The 15,098-nt window shown below is 39.3% G+C and overlaps 3 protein-coding genes across 3 annotated transcripts; 1 reads left to right on the plus strand and 2 right to left on the minus strand.

The window, feature by feature from the left end:
• Positions 3,707-6,243, minus strand: LOC18770541 (pectinesterase PPME1). Its single transcript, XM_020569236.1, has 4 exons — positions 6,138-6,243; positions 4,544-4,938; positions 4,203-4,408; positions 3,707-3,953 (listed from the first exon to the last, which is right to left on the minus strand). Exons 1-4 carry the CDS (start codon positions 6,241-6,243, stop codon positions 3,707-3,709), a joined length of 954 nt encoding a protein of 317 aa, XP_020424825.1.
• On the plus strand, positions 9,337-10,770 carry LOC18770690 (LOB domain-containing protein 20). Its single transcript, XM_007203446.2, has 2 exons — positions 9,337-9,767; positions 10,282-10,770. Exons 1-2 carry the CDS (start codon positions 9,351-9,353, stop codon positions 10,654-10,656), a joined length of 792 nt encoding a protein of 263 aa, XP_007203508.1. The 5' UTR covers positions 9,337-9,350; the 3' UTR covers positions 10,657-10,770.
• LOC18771049 (histone-lysine N-methyltransferase SUVR3) lies at positions 11,398-14,465 on the minus strand. The gene is made up of 2 exons (XM_007203596.2): positions 13,724-14,465; positions 11,398-12,355 (listed from the first exon to the last, which is right to left on the minus strand). Exons 1-2 carry the CDS (start codon positions 14,388-14,390, stop codon positions 11,967-11,969), a joined length of 1,056 nt encoding a protein of 351 aa, XP_007203658.2. The 5' UTR covers positions 14,391-14,465; the 3' UTR covers positions 11,398-11,966.

Genomic DNA, 15,098 nt, shown 5'->3' on the forward strand with positions numbered 1-15,098 from the left:
TTTATTGAACTCGGCCGGTTGGTCACTTTTCTATGGAAATTTTAGTTGCTTTTTCAAACTTCAATTTACATAGTGTCTTGTGAACTGCTTAAGTGTTTCTGGGTTGTTGCATGTTTGGCCTGCGTCTGAAGACGTGTCAATGAAAGTGACCCGTTTGGCTTACATTTGGAGACATGTCGATGAGTGTGGCTTGTTTGGCCTACATCTGGAGACGTATTGATGTGTGTGGCCCGTTTGGCCTACGTCCGAAGACGTGCCATGAGTGTGGCTCGTTTGACCTAAGTCCGGAGACGTGTCAATGAGTGTGGCCCGTTTGGCATATGTTCGGAGATGTGCCAATGAGAGTGGCTCTTTTAGCTTATGTCCGGAGACGTGTCGAAGAGTGTGACCCATTTGGCCGACGTACGGAGACCTGTCGATGAGAGTGGCTCGTTTGGCCTACGTCAGGAGGCGTGCCGATGAGAGTGGCTCGTTTGGCCTACGTCAAGAGACGTGTCGATGAGAGTGACCCGTTTGGCATTCTCCTGGAGACTTGTCGATGAGAGTGGACTGTTTGGCCAATGTCCGAAGACGTGTCGATGAGAGTGGTCGGTTTGGCCGACGTTCGGAGACGTGTGGATGAGAATGGCTCCTTTGGCCTACGTCTTGAGACGTGTCGATTGCTCTCGTGAACACTTCATTGGAAAGAAAAGCTTGAACTTGGATCAATGTTTGTGTGACTACATTACTTTATTGAACAAAAGAGATGAGTTGAATGGGTAAACATCAAAAGTAATTCGTCTTCAATGGAGGTGAGGGAGGCCTGGCCGCCTGCTTGGTTGGCTGATCTTCCTGCTTGGTAGACTTCTTCTCGCGATTTGATCGTCATCCCAGAGCGCATAGCATTTTGCGGTCGCGAAGACCTCTGCCAGAGTCTGGCTGGGAGTGATAGTAAGCTAGTGGTATAAGTCGTGCTCAGCTAGAAGACCTTTCTTGAAAGCAGAGGATGCGATTTGGTCATCGCACCCTACAATGTTGGCATTTTCTGCTTTGAATCTCTTGATATAATCTCGAAGGGATTCATCGGACTTACGTAGGTTGAACATGTGGCTAGGATTCTTCTTGATCGTCCGATAAGAAGTGTATTCCAAGGTGAAAATATAAGCAACATGGTTCGTATTGCCAATAAGCTGACCTACTTTGCCTACTCCTTTCCGATCCTCTCCCTTCTACAAAACAATCCTAGATTCAGGTTACTCTACTGCACTCCAAGTGAAGTTATCTTGTATTGTCAATTTTCCTGATTCGTATGTCATTAGTGCAATTGTTCAATAGGGAAATCAAGTATTACAACTTTTAATTAAGGAAATACTAGGGGGAAGGAAATTAATGGGTTGCAAGATTGCATGTAAATGTAAAGAGTTTTTTTGATCAAGAATGTAAGTGTAAATTGTAACCATCTTTTCCAACAAAAGAAGAAAAAAAAAGTTCTGAGTTGTAACAATATACTTATGCTTTATCTTAATTTCAGTGTTAATACAGGTAAAGAGGTATGCATGACATGACAGGTAACACACCCACCCACACCCATGCAGTTTGAGGTTTTATGCATCCCACACGCGGCGGGCAATATAAATCTTGTGCCTTTCCCTCCATCATTACAACCTTCAACAACTTCCCTACCCCTTGCTTTTGCACGTCCCCTCACACTCCATGCAGTAGACTCATTTCACTCACTCACTCAATATTCCCCAACTTCACCAACCATAACGTCTCTCTCTCTCTCTCTCTCTCTCTCTCTCTCTCTCAAACAAAGAAACAAAGAAACAAAGAAAGAGAGGCTTAGCACATTGAGCTTGCCAACTATTTCACGAGACTAACGTGCACTACTGCTAAAATTAATAAAGTCTCTAATATTAATCAAAACACTTTCCCTTCCTATAGGCTATAGCTATAGCTATATAGCTAGCTAGACAGCCAGCAACTTGTTATTTTAATCCTTCCATTTCCATTCGCTCTTGATGGCTGATCAGCCACTACAAGGAGATCATTGCACGTTGTAAAAATTAATATATGATTAGACGTTAAGCAATTAAAAGTCTAGTTCTAGGAGGTCACTTTGCGCTGCAAGGAAGGCTACATGGGTTAGATCAACCACCAGATCAACCCACCAGATCAACCACCAGATAAGCTCTTGAATCTTTTCCAATCGTGAACCATAACCATCAGATCAACCACCTTAGAGCTTCTCCAGCGGCACAGCCCAGCCCGAGGCTAGGGGAGGAAAAAAAAAAAAAGGTGTTCCAGCGGACAGCCCAGGCCCGAGGGCAAGGTGGGACCCAGCAACCTGGGCTGGCCCGAGGGCAAGGTTGGCCCGAGCTCCAACCCTCGTTTTGGTGCTACAGTATCGCTACAGTATAGCTACAGTGCCGCTACAGTACCGCAGTGCTACAGTGATGCTACAGTGTCTGGCGCTACAGTACCACTAAAAGTCCACGTGTCGCACTCTGAGCTCTCCGATCAGATTTTTTTCTCCAATCCAACGGCAGCCAATTTTTGTGCAATAAAAAAATGAAAACAAATTGAATTTTTTTAAAAAAAAATACCAAAAAAATACTCTTTTTTTTCTATAAATACCAAAAAATTTTCCGATTGAGATATGAATTTTATAATAAATATTGATATGTACGAACCCAAAAATATTATCTGAAAATATTACCCAAATTAATTATTTTCATTAAAAAATAGGAGGAAAAAACAAAAAAATGAATAGTAATTGCCATGGCTAAGGGCAACGGGTGGAGACACAATTTACTATTTGCAAGGGCAGCCACTATTCACGTGAATAGTGCTTGCCCTAGCTCCACCCTTGCCATGGCTAAGGGCAAATGGGTGGAGTTGCTCTTAGCACCTATATAGTCTGGCAGAGTTATAAAGCAAGTTTAGCTGGAGTCTAGTCAAGCCTTAACCTAAATCGTTGCTCATATGATTCATATTTTACTATACAGGGTGGATTAAGGTGAAATTTATTTGCTTGACTAGATCTTAAATTTTGGTTATGTTTTTGTTTATTTAATAAATATGAACGGAGTGGGATTTGTCTAAAACTGGAATCGATTTTTGATATGTTTTTTTGAGGTCCTTTCCAATTGAGGGGGGAAATAGTACTAAACTCACACATATTACACGAATGCTAGGATTCAAACCCAGAACCTTGCATGAGGGAGTAAATATTCCAAGCCACTATACTAGTGAGTCCTTTGTGCATGTCTTTTGTCCTAATCAAATCGACAAACTGTGCTCAAATTGTATAGCGGAAGATCTTTAGAAATTAAAGCATAATATTGATTTTATACATTGTGCATTTTGAATGAGGTGTGCGTGCGGCTTTCTCAATAGCACCCATATATAAACATGTATACAAAGTTAAGAAAACTATTTCCTAGTCTTAAGAAAATCTACGCTTTTGGATTTGGAGGAGGAAGCAGCCATTTGGAACCCTGAATATAGCTCAAGCTGAGGAAAGGTTTGATTTGTTCCTCATTCAGCTGTTTGGTGTATTTTACTCTCCCAACCATACTTGAAGCTGGACCCGAACACTTGTATTCTCCATAGAACACGGTTCTGAATACAACAACAAATACGAAAAAAATTGAAACTATTAATTAACTATCAAAACCATTAAATTATATGAAAATGCTTAATTAATTAGTGTGTTTTAATTTGCTTACCTGTCACGTTTGGGGCGGTTCTTGTTGTTCCAGTCGGCTGGGGTGATGACCTCAGACATGCTGGTGTAGGCAAAGACCACCCTGGGACTAGTCCTCCAAGCCCTGCCCAAATACGTGCCATTTCCAGTCCCAGTTATGTTGCAGTGGACAAATGAGTATCCAGTATCTTCTGAAGCTGAGTTCCTTGCTTGTGCTATTATCACTGTCATTTCATTATTCCCCAGCACATGTAACTCAGTATTTTGCACCCATTAATTAACTACCCATCAAAACAATGACATAATACATAGACAACAAACAGCTGAGTTATAATGAAGAGTTAGTCGTATACATAACGTTTCTCACACAACATGTACGTGAAATTCACTATTATAAGAAGAGACTCGCATTTAGCAATATGATTTGTAAAACATGTAAGGAGAGTTAACAAAAGTTCCTTGATAAGTTTTCCTTTTATTTAGGAATTATAGGGAGAGTTTGGGTGGCATTACCAAATAGAGAGACTTTCCACTTCCAAAGATGAAATCCACAGTGCCTTCAATAAAGCAGTCCTGGAAAAAATGATTGCCCTTGTCATCACAAAGTGTGTCTTGGAAACCAATCAGCCTGCAATTGAACAAGGCTGACTTGTTCCCCGACACTCTCAATGCCAATGCCTGTTCTCCCACTCTTTTCCCATCTGGCTTTGGCGAAGAGTTCTTCTCACAACCACAAATCAACATAAATTATAAGGGAAACAAAAATATTAAAGAAAGTTAATTAAGAATTATTGTGTGTGATGATAATATCACGTAACATGAAATATTTCTTGCAAATGTGAGACATTTACGTACCTTAATAATTAGGTTAGCTGCCACAAAGTAGTCGGATTCGGCAATCACTGTGGCACTGTCCACAGTTCCATACTTTTGGGCTGTGCCAGCAAAGGTCAAAGTTGGTATATTTGTTGGAGAGCCATAAAATGTAACAAATGATTTATTCCGTGGAATTGTGATTTTCTCATTGTACTCTCCCCCTCCAATGTACACAATGACACGTTTGGTGTTGTCGACCGGAATGCTATTAACAGCGCCAGTGATGGTCTTGAATTCTCCACTTCTATCTTTCATAACCTTGACGACGGTTTGACCAACCTCAGCCGTTACAAGGGCAGGGTCAAGCGTGCCCTGCCGTTCTTTGTATGGATTGACATTGTTATTGAACCACGTGTTGACTTGGGGGTGGTCAGCTAGTACCAGTGATAATACCTGTAGGATATCTATATATGCCTAGAGAAGGTTAAACAAGCTAATTCAAATTTTTTGCAATAAATAATGATCAACCTTTGAAGCAGGATTGATATTAGTTATCAATCCTGAGATGTGCAAAGCTTAAAATAAAAGAACACGCAGAGAATTATTTTACGTGGTAAAACCCCACCTCTAGGGAAAATCCACGGGACTCCTCAGTCCAACTCAAATCCACTATAGAACGATGATTACAAGAAGTACTCACACACTTATCCTAGACTCATTCTAGATAATGTTTACCGACTTCTTCGTAACTTAACTCTGTCACGGGATGATCTTCGACACTCCTTATGTTGAACGCAATACTGGCCACGATTGCTTCAAGCTCGCTAGAGGAAAACCGCCACCACGGTCTTGGTGCACTCAACCGTATGAGTCACCGACATGCATATGAATGCAATATGAATGATTAAAGTGTTTAATAAATCACCAAGTAAACATGGAACACTTGATGATTTATCTCAAATATGTGCACAACAGCTTTTGCTTAAGAATTCTATGAAACCAACACAAATAACAAAAGCTTTTTTGTATGAAAATCAAGACCCACGTTTTATTCAAAGCAGGTTATCTCTAGTGAGAGAGAAACCCAATAGTCCAACAATTCTATTTAAATGTGATTCTCAAACTTGGTCCCATATGGACTCAAGTCAATCACGTCAAAACACAAGCCACACTACTGTGGCATTATGAATAATAACTTTGATTCAATATCAACTTCCTGTAAGGACGCTAAACATGAGACTACAAATAGTATCAATCATGAATATCAATTTTGATCAAGTATGGACTCTAAATGACGATGCCAAACAACCAATCTTTGTGGGAGAAACAATATCTCCTAAAACAAACTAATTAGACCAATCAAGTAGAAATAATCTCAAGAGATAAAATCTAATCCTATTAAAAATAAGATTAAGATAAAAATACTTTGAGTGAAAATAACTCCAATTAGGAATCCTATAATGAATGCATGATTATGTCATGATTTACCTGAAATCAGTTTCTCATATCGGTCAAGTCATGTCTTGGAAGTATGGGATTGAACGAGTTGTGCCAAAACGTCCAGTAACAATTCTTCACACACTAATTTTTCACCTATGCTAAAGTCTAGGAAATGACAATACAAATTTCATACTAACAACCAGTGTTTCATCATCTGCCCCCGCTATAATGGTGGTGAGGAGAATTAATGTCACAGTTAGAGCTGCATGGACACCCAAGCATGTGTTTTTTCTGGCCATTTTTATTGTTTATTTTTCTGGTTCTTGGTTTCGAGTTTTTGTATCGTATTGGGTGCTGTTGATTAGAATGGTGAATAGAAGGCTTTGATTTTATGGTCCACTATACAAGAGCTGGTTAAGGCACAGTGCATGTTGAGAGGGATTAATCTTAAATTTGTGGGTTTTGGAGAGCTTCTTGCACATTTTGGTTTCTAATAAGGGGCTTATGTTCATTTCTGATTTCAGTTACGCATTTTGTATTAGTTGAATAACAGAAAAGCACTAGCTGTAGCTAGCTCTACAGCTTAATTTGGGAAGGCACAAGAGGACATAATTATGGTATTATTAAGAGAGTTCAGTTTGCCATCACATATAAATCCCAGTTATAACCTTGATTATTAAGGATAGTCACACATTCGCAACGGGGAAACCACCCTTAGAGTTTTGATGATAATCTTAGTCCTTGTGCTTGTTGACACCTTGTCACCTCTTGCCACCCTCACATAGAGGTCCTGAGCTACATCTAGTTATTATCACCTAAAGTACACCTACTACTCATATGTAGATTATTCCGTTAACATGTAAACTGTAACCATTGTGCTCTGGTGCTTGACAGGATGAAGCACGACGACAGGACCGATGTTCGTAACTTTGGAGTAATATTGCTGGAAATGATCAAAGGCAGACCAGTGAAGTCTGAGACTCAAGTGGAAGTTTTAGAAGATCAGGTAGAAGCACTCTGCTTTTTGTTATATTTTCTTCAACCACTCTGTTGTCACTGAAATCAACAAAAGACATCATGGTTGTATCAGTTCTAGACGTTTGTCACTGAGAACATCATTTGGGGAACCAATTTAGTTAACATATTAGCAGCGTTAGCAGCAATATTGATACGAACCTTGGACAGAAATATATATATATATATATAATGTTCTCACAAAGCTTATGATACGAACCTTTCATGGAAGACTTAATACATGGCTAATTTCAACCGCAACTGAACACTAGCTTAACCAATCCCTTCAACCAGTGCGTTTGGATTGTAAGACAGACTTTCAACAAATCAATCCACCATTGAGGTAATAAGAATAACCAGGAACCTCCTATCAAGATTCAAAATCCCCAACATAGTCTCCTCACACCAATCACCTCGTTCCCCTGAGTTACTTGCACTATGGTCTTACCAGGCCTTTGATTAAACTTAGAATCAGACTTCATTACAAGGCCTTCAGGAAAATAATTGTTATTTTTCCCTTTCCTAGAAATCGGTATTTGGTGTATTTGTAGAACAGAAAATGTTCCTGCCCTGCATTATGAATTAGGGGGGTTTGGGAAAGTTATACCACACCTCATCAATTTACATACATTCATTAACACCATGCAGCTATAAGTGGCCCTTACAGCTGATGAAGCAGCTCGAAGAAGCATGAAAAATAAGTTTATCTAAGAAACGTGTGTCTTAGTTTCTCCAACTGGTCGGTTTCCTTAGATTTGTGCCTATTGCTATTCAAAGCATAATAATGCAAAGGTTGTATCTCTTGAACTTACACTAATTCATTGTTACATTGTTTTATCATGGGTGGATTGAGTTTTATATACTTTTGACGTTTGTCTTGAGCGTACAAATATATAATTGGTTCGCTAGAGTCTTAAATTGAAGTGCTTCAATTTAGGATTATCGATTGTTGAATCTTGGGAGATGGACGCCTATAGAACTGTGAGCACAAGGACAGGGGCGAAATCTGTCTTTAGGACATTGCAATTCCTGCAAGCCTCCATCGCTAAAGTTGTCAGTATTTCTACTTGTGTTTGTTAATTTACACTAATTTCATGTAAATTTGTTATTGTATTTGATTATTACAATTATGTTGAGAATTATTATTATCTACAAATTCATATTTCCTATTGTTCTGCCAATGTTTAAGGATCGAGCAGATAGACCTTCTATTGAGGATGTTCTGTGGAACTTGCAGTACGCTGAACAAGTTCAGGATGCATGGCAGGGAGGAGAATCCCAGAGCAGTGAGGGCTCGCCGGTTTCACCTTCAATTCCTTCACGCCTCACCTATTAGCGGTGAGTTGCAGGTTCCTTAGCCACATATATATTTCCGTCTGCAGATAGACATCAGTTATGGATTTGTGCAGAGGGAATGGCACTAGTAAAATAAAAGAAGATTCTGTCAACAGGAGTCTTTTTGTTATGCTAGCTGCTTCATCTCCATCCTGCGTAATGCCCCAATCATGTTGCCTAAAAGCTTTCCATTTCCTTTGTGATCCTTGAGAATCCACGCCATAGCTAGCTACACAAAGACAATTGATGGTTGCATATACATATTTTGCGAGATTGCATATATATATATATATATATGTTGCGAGATTGCATATATATGATAGGCATGTAAATGTGAGTGAGTTTTTTTATAAGGAATGTAAGTGTAAATTGTTACCATCTTTTCCAACAAAAGACAAAAAAAAAAGGTGTGAGTTGTAACAATATACTTATGCTTTGTCTTAATTTCAGTGTTAATAAAGGTAAAGAGGTATGCATGAGCATGACATGACATGTAACACACCCACCCACACCCATGCACTTTGAGGTTTTATGCATCCCACACGCCACGGGCAATACAAATCTTGTGCCTTTCCCTCCATCATCACAGCCTTCTACAACTTCCATACATACAACTATTATTATTATTATTATTATTTTACAACTTGGACTTAAAACTAACACCATTATTTATTAATATATAATATAATTAGCTAATTAATTAAGCCAGTAGGCCCTACCCTTTGCTTTTGCACGTGCCCCTCACACACTCCTTGCAGTAGACTCATTTCACTCAATATTTCCCCAACTTCACCAACCATAACGTCTCTCTCTCTCTCTCTCTCTCTCTCTCTGAAACAAAGAAACAAAGAAACAAAGAAACAAATTAGAAACAAAGAAAGAGAGGCTTAGCACATTGAGCTTGCCAACTATTTCACGAGACTAACGTGCACTACTGCTAAAATTAATAAAGTCTCTAATATTAATCAAAACCCTTTACCCTTCCTATAGCTATAGCTATATAGTTAGCTAGCCAGCCAACTTGTTATATTAATCCTTACATTTCCATTCGCTCTTGATGGCTGACCAGCCAGCACAAGGAGATCATTGCACCTCCGAAAGCAGAAGAAAGGGCACATCCGGCCGCGCTGGAAGGCCTGCTTCTAACACCGAGGCGGCGGCAACGACAAACAATACTAGTACAAGCAGTACAGTAGTAGTAAGTGGCGCAGCTCCATGTGGAGCCTGCAAGTTTCTGAGGAGGAAGTGCATTAGTGGGTGCATATTTGCACCCCATTTTGGTTCAGACCAAGGAGCTGCACGCTTTGCAGCGGTGCACAAGGTGTTTGGGGCAAGTAATGTGTCAAAGCTTTTGTTGCACATTCCCTTGAACCGCCGCCAAGATGCCGTCGTCACCATTTCTTATGAGGCTCAAGCTAGGCTCGCTGATCCCGTCTATGGTTGTGTCTCAACCATTCTTGCTTTGCAACAACAGGTTTCATCATATATATTAACCATATTACTAATTAATTACTTAATTAATCATCAAAACACACACACACACACACATTTACATACCTATATATTCTCTCTCCAATCTATTATTGCCTTCATGGAAATTATTGGTCAATTAATGTGATGAGATAAGAGATGATATCGTTGCAAGTGCAAACCAGGGTAGATAAATTTACTTCTTTTTCTTACAAAACTTTCCATAGGGGGTTTTGACAATACTTCAACATTGATGGCCACGAAACATTACCAATTGCTCCCTCTTCTAGCAGTTTCTATAGGGTCCTGAGTTCAAATTTCATGGACTACGAATGTTCAATAAAACAAAAGGCTTCAAAATATAAAAAATAAAAAGGGAAAACTGCAAGCTCTCTCACCTTTTGTTCATAAGATGGCGTTAGTGTTCACATATATAATTGAAGCTCCATGACCAATCTTAAAGGACAGTTACAATATCTATTAATTAATTAGCTAACTGTTGTGGCATTAATGTCCAGGTTGCATCTTTGCAAGCCGAGCTTGCAATGGTGCAAACTCAGCTGATAAACAGTAGATTTGCATTTGCAAACGCCCTTCAGATCAGCACCCAGCAGCGGCAGCAGCATCAGAAACAACAGCAACAACAGCAACAACATGAGCAGCAGCAGAACATGGCTTTGATGTTGCAGCCTGCCTACTCCAACAGCTCCTCTGCTTCCACTAATCTCATCAACATGTGCAGCTTCACCTCTAATTTTGACCTTGCAGCCGAGACTGCGCCATCTTCACAAAGCTTGGACCCTCTTCAGCTTTCAAGGCCATCCCAAGACGAAGAAGATGACGAGGAAGAGAGTCAAGTTCCCCTCATGTTCGCCAATGATCGATACACTTGAATAATAAGATAATAACTCAATGCATTGCGTGTTTCTTTCCTTAATATTTCTCTCTTTACAATTGCTTGTAGCTTCTCTATCCATGATCATTATCATAAAACTATACTTTTCTTCTCCCCAATCTATAATATATGTTTACGTTACCTTCTATCCTAACTTGTCGTCCTTCTGCTCGGGCAATAGGTCAATCATACATGCAGAGAGATTAACGTGGCCAAATATATTGTTCCTAACTTTCTTATTTTAATTACTGAGGTGAGTTTTACCTCAAAAACAGTCACTGGAACTCATTAACCAAAATATCATGTCTTACTTAGGAGTTGGGGTAGCTGCAATCGTTGGGATAGCATTCCTCCAGGTTTGGGCCACTTCACTTTCAGTTCCTGAATGGGGCTGCTAGGCCCAGAACTTGCCTTGGGCGCCACCAACCTTTTTTCTTTTTTCTTCTTAAGAGATGGAAGGATGACAAAGTTATTCTTGCACGAAAGTTAATATAAGGGATTATTGAGCAAATAAATTGGATTCAACAATCAAAACATCCATTATGAATTTAGTATCCAAACAATTTACATCAACTGCAGCATTAGACAAAGCTAACCGAAACTCGAAGCAACACGGAATTGGCCCTAAGCTGAAGAGAGAACTTAGAAACACCAAAACCAGCCGTGGTCTGCACAGAAACTTTAAGCTATAGTAGATGAGATGCATGATCACTCTCTTTTCTTTCATTTAATTTCAATATTTGTTTCAATGACAAGTATGCCACATGATCTTTTTGTCGGTGTAGGTGTGAGTAAAAAACCGGTTTCTAAACTCTAAACACTGAATCCTAGCTAGAGCTGGTACAAAGCTTTGATAGAAGGAATATAATATTGCACAAAGTTGAACCACCAAAAGACTCGATACCATAGAGCTATTTGTGTTGAGTTGGATAGCTCCTAATAACCTTGGCCAATTGACCTTAACGTAGGAAAAGGATGAGGACAAAAACAAGAGGAATCATTTATAAAAGCAGAAAAAGAAACTCATGAACACTGGCCCACCGTTAATTTTGCAAAATTTGCATCTGCATCCTATTCCGAATAGCAAATTGCAAGTTAAACCGATTACGGATTTCAGTTTAAGTATTAGGTATAAGTTAACAAACTTATGGTGCTATTTTCTTCTCCTCATTCTCTTTCCCCTTTTCATTTTTACCATTTATTGCACAATCCTGAATGTGCCACCAACTGCTCCTTTCCCTCCTACATATCCTATAAAGACAGAATTCAAGCTACAGGACTACTTAGTCTAGAGGCAAAAAACTACAATTAAGTCTGCTCTGAGGGCAAAATTCCGAGACAACAAGAGCTCCCACAAAAGCACTGCAACCCCTTTGACCTTTCCCTAATTTCACCATAGCTAAAAGTAAGCTCTTCATCTTCTTTTATGTCTTTCGAAGCGAAAAAGCAAAGGCGTGGGAGTAAAGCACCTGAGCTTCTCACCAGTGCTGTGGATAGATTACCACCATCACACGAATGGTTGATGAACCTTGATACATTTCCAGCTCTTGTCGCATCAATATTGTATCTTAGACATGCCTTTCTGGATGGCATATGCTCCCTCACAACCAAAAGAGCAGGGGAAAAATGACCACCTGATGCAAGCTCATCATATATCTGCTGCCGCGATCTTGCTTCTTTGGTTGTCAAGAGTTCACCTTTCTCACCCAAAAAAAAGAACAATTAATAAGTAAAAAATGTTTAAAAATATAATCCTACTTGCAGGATGTATACATACACGTGTGTGCGTGTGTAGAGAGAGAGAGAGAGAGAGAGACAGAATGAGATCAAATTCCAATGCACGCATACAGAATACAGATAAACATACATGCAATCATTTGCAGGGAACATGTTATCTTAGCCTCAGAGAACAGGCTTCAGAACGCCATAAGCAAGTATCATTATCCATTTTTATGGGATTAGATTTTTCACTTCTAATTTAGGATTTTTTGCATCAAATAAAATTTCGGGGGAGAATCTTGAGCAGCAGCATCTGAAATCCATTTGTGAATTTTAAACATTTACAACAGTGTGGTCAGACGTATTAGCAGTCTACAGTTCCCCGCACCTCAGTTGATGCAGGGATAAAGAAAGAAAAAAGGACGGCTCCTTAATTCTCCCTTAAACTTCTTCTCTTCTTTTCTTTCCATCATCCCCAAACACTTCCCTAATCCGCTCCTTAATCTGTTATTGTCAAACTTCAATTTCCTCCAGTCCTGCCTTCCCACCATTCTTTCAAGGTTTTGCCAAACGTATGATGATCCAACAATCATGATTTCTACGTGTTTGGTTCACAGACTACACCCTTTCTGTGTTCCAGATGCCCAAGCAAGTGGGTGCCAGAATACATGATAATTACTCAACAGAAAAGCTGAGTATAGTATTTCCTTTCAGTAATTGCTGCACCAACATTTGTTGATAGGAATATTTCATATCTGAACAATACTTTATCAATCCAACAGGATAACAAGGAAAAAGAGTGATCCTAATCCAATTGGAAAGCTTGTTGTCTAGAAAAATAACAGAACCTTAACCTCTACTAATAACAACAAATTCAAAGCCAGAGAGCAGTCAGCCATCTATATCAGCAGACTCATAAACTTGAAAGCAATTTTAAGATTCGCTTCAGAACAATTACTCACATGAGCCATCTATATCAACAATTAGTCTTGGTTTTGAGTTACTTGATGTGTATGACTTTGTGCACACCTATTTATGAAAGAAAATATCAAACGAGTGCCAAATTCAAAACTTCCGACCAAATTCAGTCACATTGTTCAAAATACTTCTATTCTATGTCAGCAAAATCAAGAAAACATTTTTCTCATCTCTAGTCACAACCAATTTCAGATTAACACAAAACACAAAACAATCAATCATACACCGTCAGGATACATACTAGAAACAATTACATTTTACAAGCGCTAAAGTGCTATAACAATCAGTACCAAACAGATAACACAACATGGCATATACATTATCCAAAACAAAATCCAATTCCTAAATGTGAGTTGTTATTGGAATACCTGCATACTCACAAACAAACCGACCCTTTGGAATGAACTGGTCCGCATACAAACTCCACCCTTTTCGCCCATCCCTCAGAATCTTCAACTTAATCTCAATCCCTCTCTGAGTCAACCTATTGCCACAATCCAACCCACACTCACAACTCGGCCCACACTCCGCAACGACGTCGTTAAAGCCACCAAAACACGGACACCCATCACCCCCATCTCCCTCTTCCCCACATGCCTCGCATTCACACCCACACGCACACTCTCCCGACTCGTCCACGAAACGCAGCGTTTGAACTCCAAGTCCAGCCACCGAGTTCGATTTGTGTGCAGAAGAACTGGAGCCCCAAGATTGGCGCCCTAAAAATTGAGAAGAGGAAGAAGGAATTTGAGATGGGGTGTAGATGAAGTAGGCATACGGGTGTTCATCGACGGAGTTGTGGAATGGAATGGGATGACTCTCGAAGGCTCTGGAGGCGTCGGAGGCTCGGCGGAGAGTGATGGACTTAGAGATTGTGTGGAGGGTGGAGCAGGTGAGAGAGATGGTGGCGAGTTCTTGTGGGGTCAGCCATGAAAGGACGAGCTCTGAGCATTGGAGGAGGAGGGAAGGAGAGTGGTTGCGTTTGGATGGTGGTGACTGGTTTTGCTGCATCCTTCGAAGAAAAAGATTTTTCATAAGAATATGACGACTATGTTGCTATTGCCATCGATATAGCGGGACGATATCAAACGATACGATGGGTCTTTTGGGATATTTCCAATTAAAATGGATATGAATCCTAATTATTCTTATTTGGTGGGCTTTAATGTGTTTCGCATTAGATATGGGCTTTTGGATTCAAGTCCCAAATAACTATGGTTATGAAACCCAACCCCATAGGTGAGTTTACAATGAATCCTCTGTACAATTTAAAGCTTTCAATGAAACCCAACTCCGATACGATTTGTTTTGAGTAGATGCAGTTTAAAGTTTTCATGTTGTTTATACAATTTCAATTGCTTTAAATATTGTTGGTACATTTATATTTTTATAATTTTGTTGTTAATACTTGAGCAATTACTGCGAGTGCTCGAAAATAAAAAACCTTCAAACTAATTTATGTGGTATTATTATTATAGCTCAACGTTTTGGAAAAGATTTAAGTCTTTAATTGCTCAAAGACAACCAACCAATTAATTACAAAATCAATTTAAAGCTAGATATTCAGTGTATCTGCAAAATTGTTTTTAAAATAAATTTCAATAATGTTAGTGTTCAAAAGCTAATCAAGTACACCATATTTTTATAACCCTTGATTAAAAAAAAAAAAAAAAATCGCATTTGGCTGGCTTGTATCATATAGATCATATATATGTCAAACTAATTCATTGAAAATGTGTCCCT

The sequence above is a fragment of the Prunus persica genome, chromosome G7 (genome assembly GCF_000346465.2).
Source record: "Prunus persica cultivar Lovell chromosome G7, Prunus_persica_NCBIv2, whole genome shotgun sequence".
In the NCBI taxonomy this organism is placed as follows: domain Eukaryota; kingdom Viridiplantae; phylum Streptophyta; class Magnoliopsida; order Rosales; family Rosaceae; genus Prunus; species Prunus persica.

Excerpts from the sequence above, each read along its gene's own strand:
- LOC18770541 (XM_020569236.1), bottom strand. The coding sequence starts at position 6,243 with ATGGCCAGAAAAAACACATGCTTGGGTGTCCATGCAGCTCTAACTGTG. Across the intron at positions 4,939-6,137 it reads TGATGAAACACTGGTTGTTA|CTGACCACCCCCAAGTCAAC; the intron begins GTATGAAATTTG and ends CACTGGTACTAG. Across the intron at positions 4,409-4,543 it reads CAGCTAACCTAATTATTAAG|AACTCTTCGCCAAAGCCAGA; the intron begins GTACGTAAATGT and ends GGTTGTGAGAAG.
- LOC18771049 (XM_007203596.2), bottom strand. The coding sequence starts at position 14,390 with ATGAAAAATCTTTTTCTTCGAAGGATGCAGCAAAACCAGTCACCACCA. Across the intron at positions 12,356-13,723 it reads GTTTGTTTGTGAGTATGCAG|GTGAACTCTTGACAACCAAA; the intron begins GTATTCCAATAA and ends TGGGTGAGAAAG.
- LOC18770690 (XM_007203446.2), top strand. The coding sequence starts at position 9,351 with ATGGCTGACCAGCCAGCACAAGGAGATCATTGCACCTCCGAAAGCAGA. Across the intron at positions 9,768-10,281 it reads TTCTTGCTTTGCAACAACAG|GTTGCATCTTTGCAAGCCGA; the intron begins GTTTCATCATAT and ends ATTAATGTCCAG.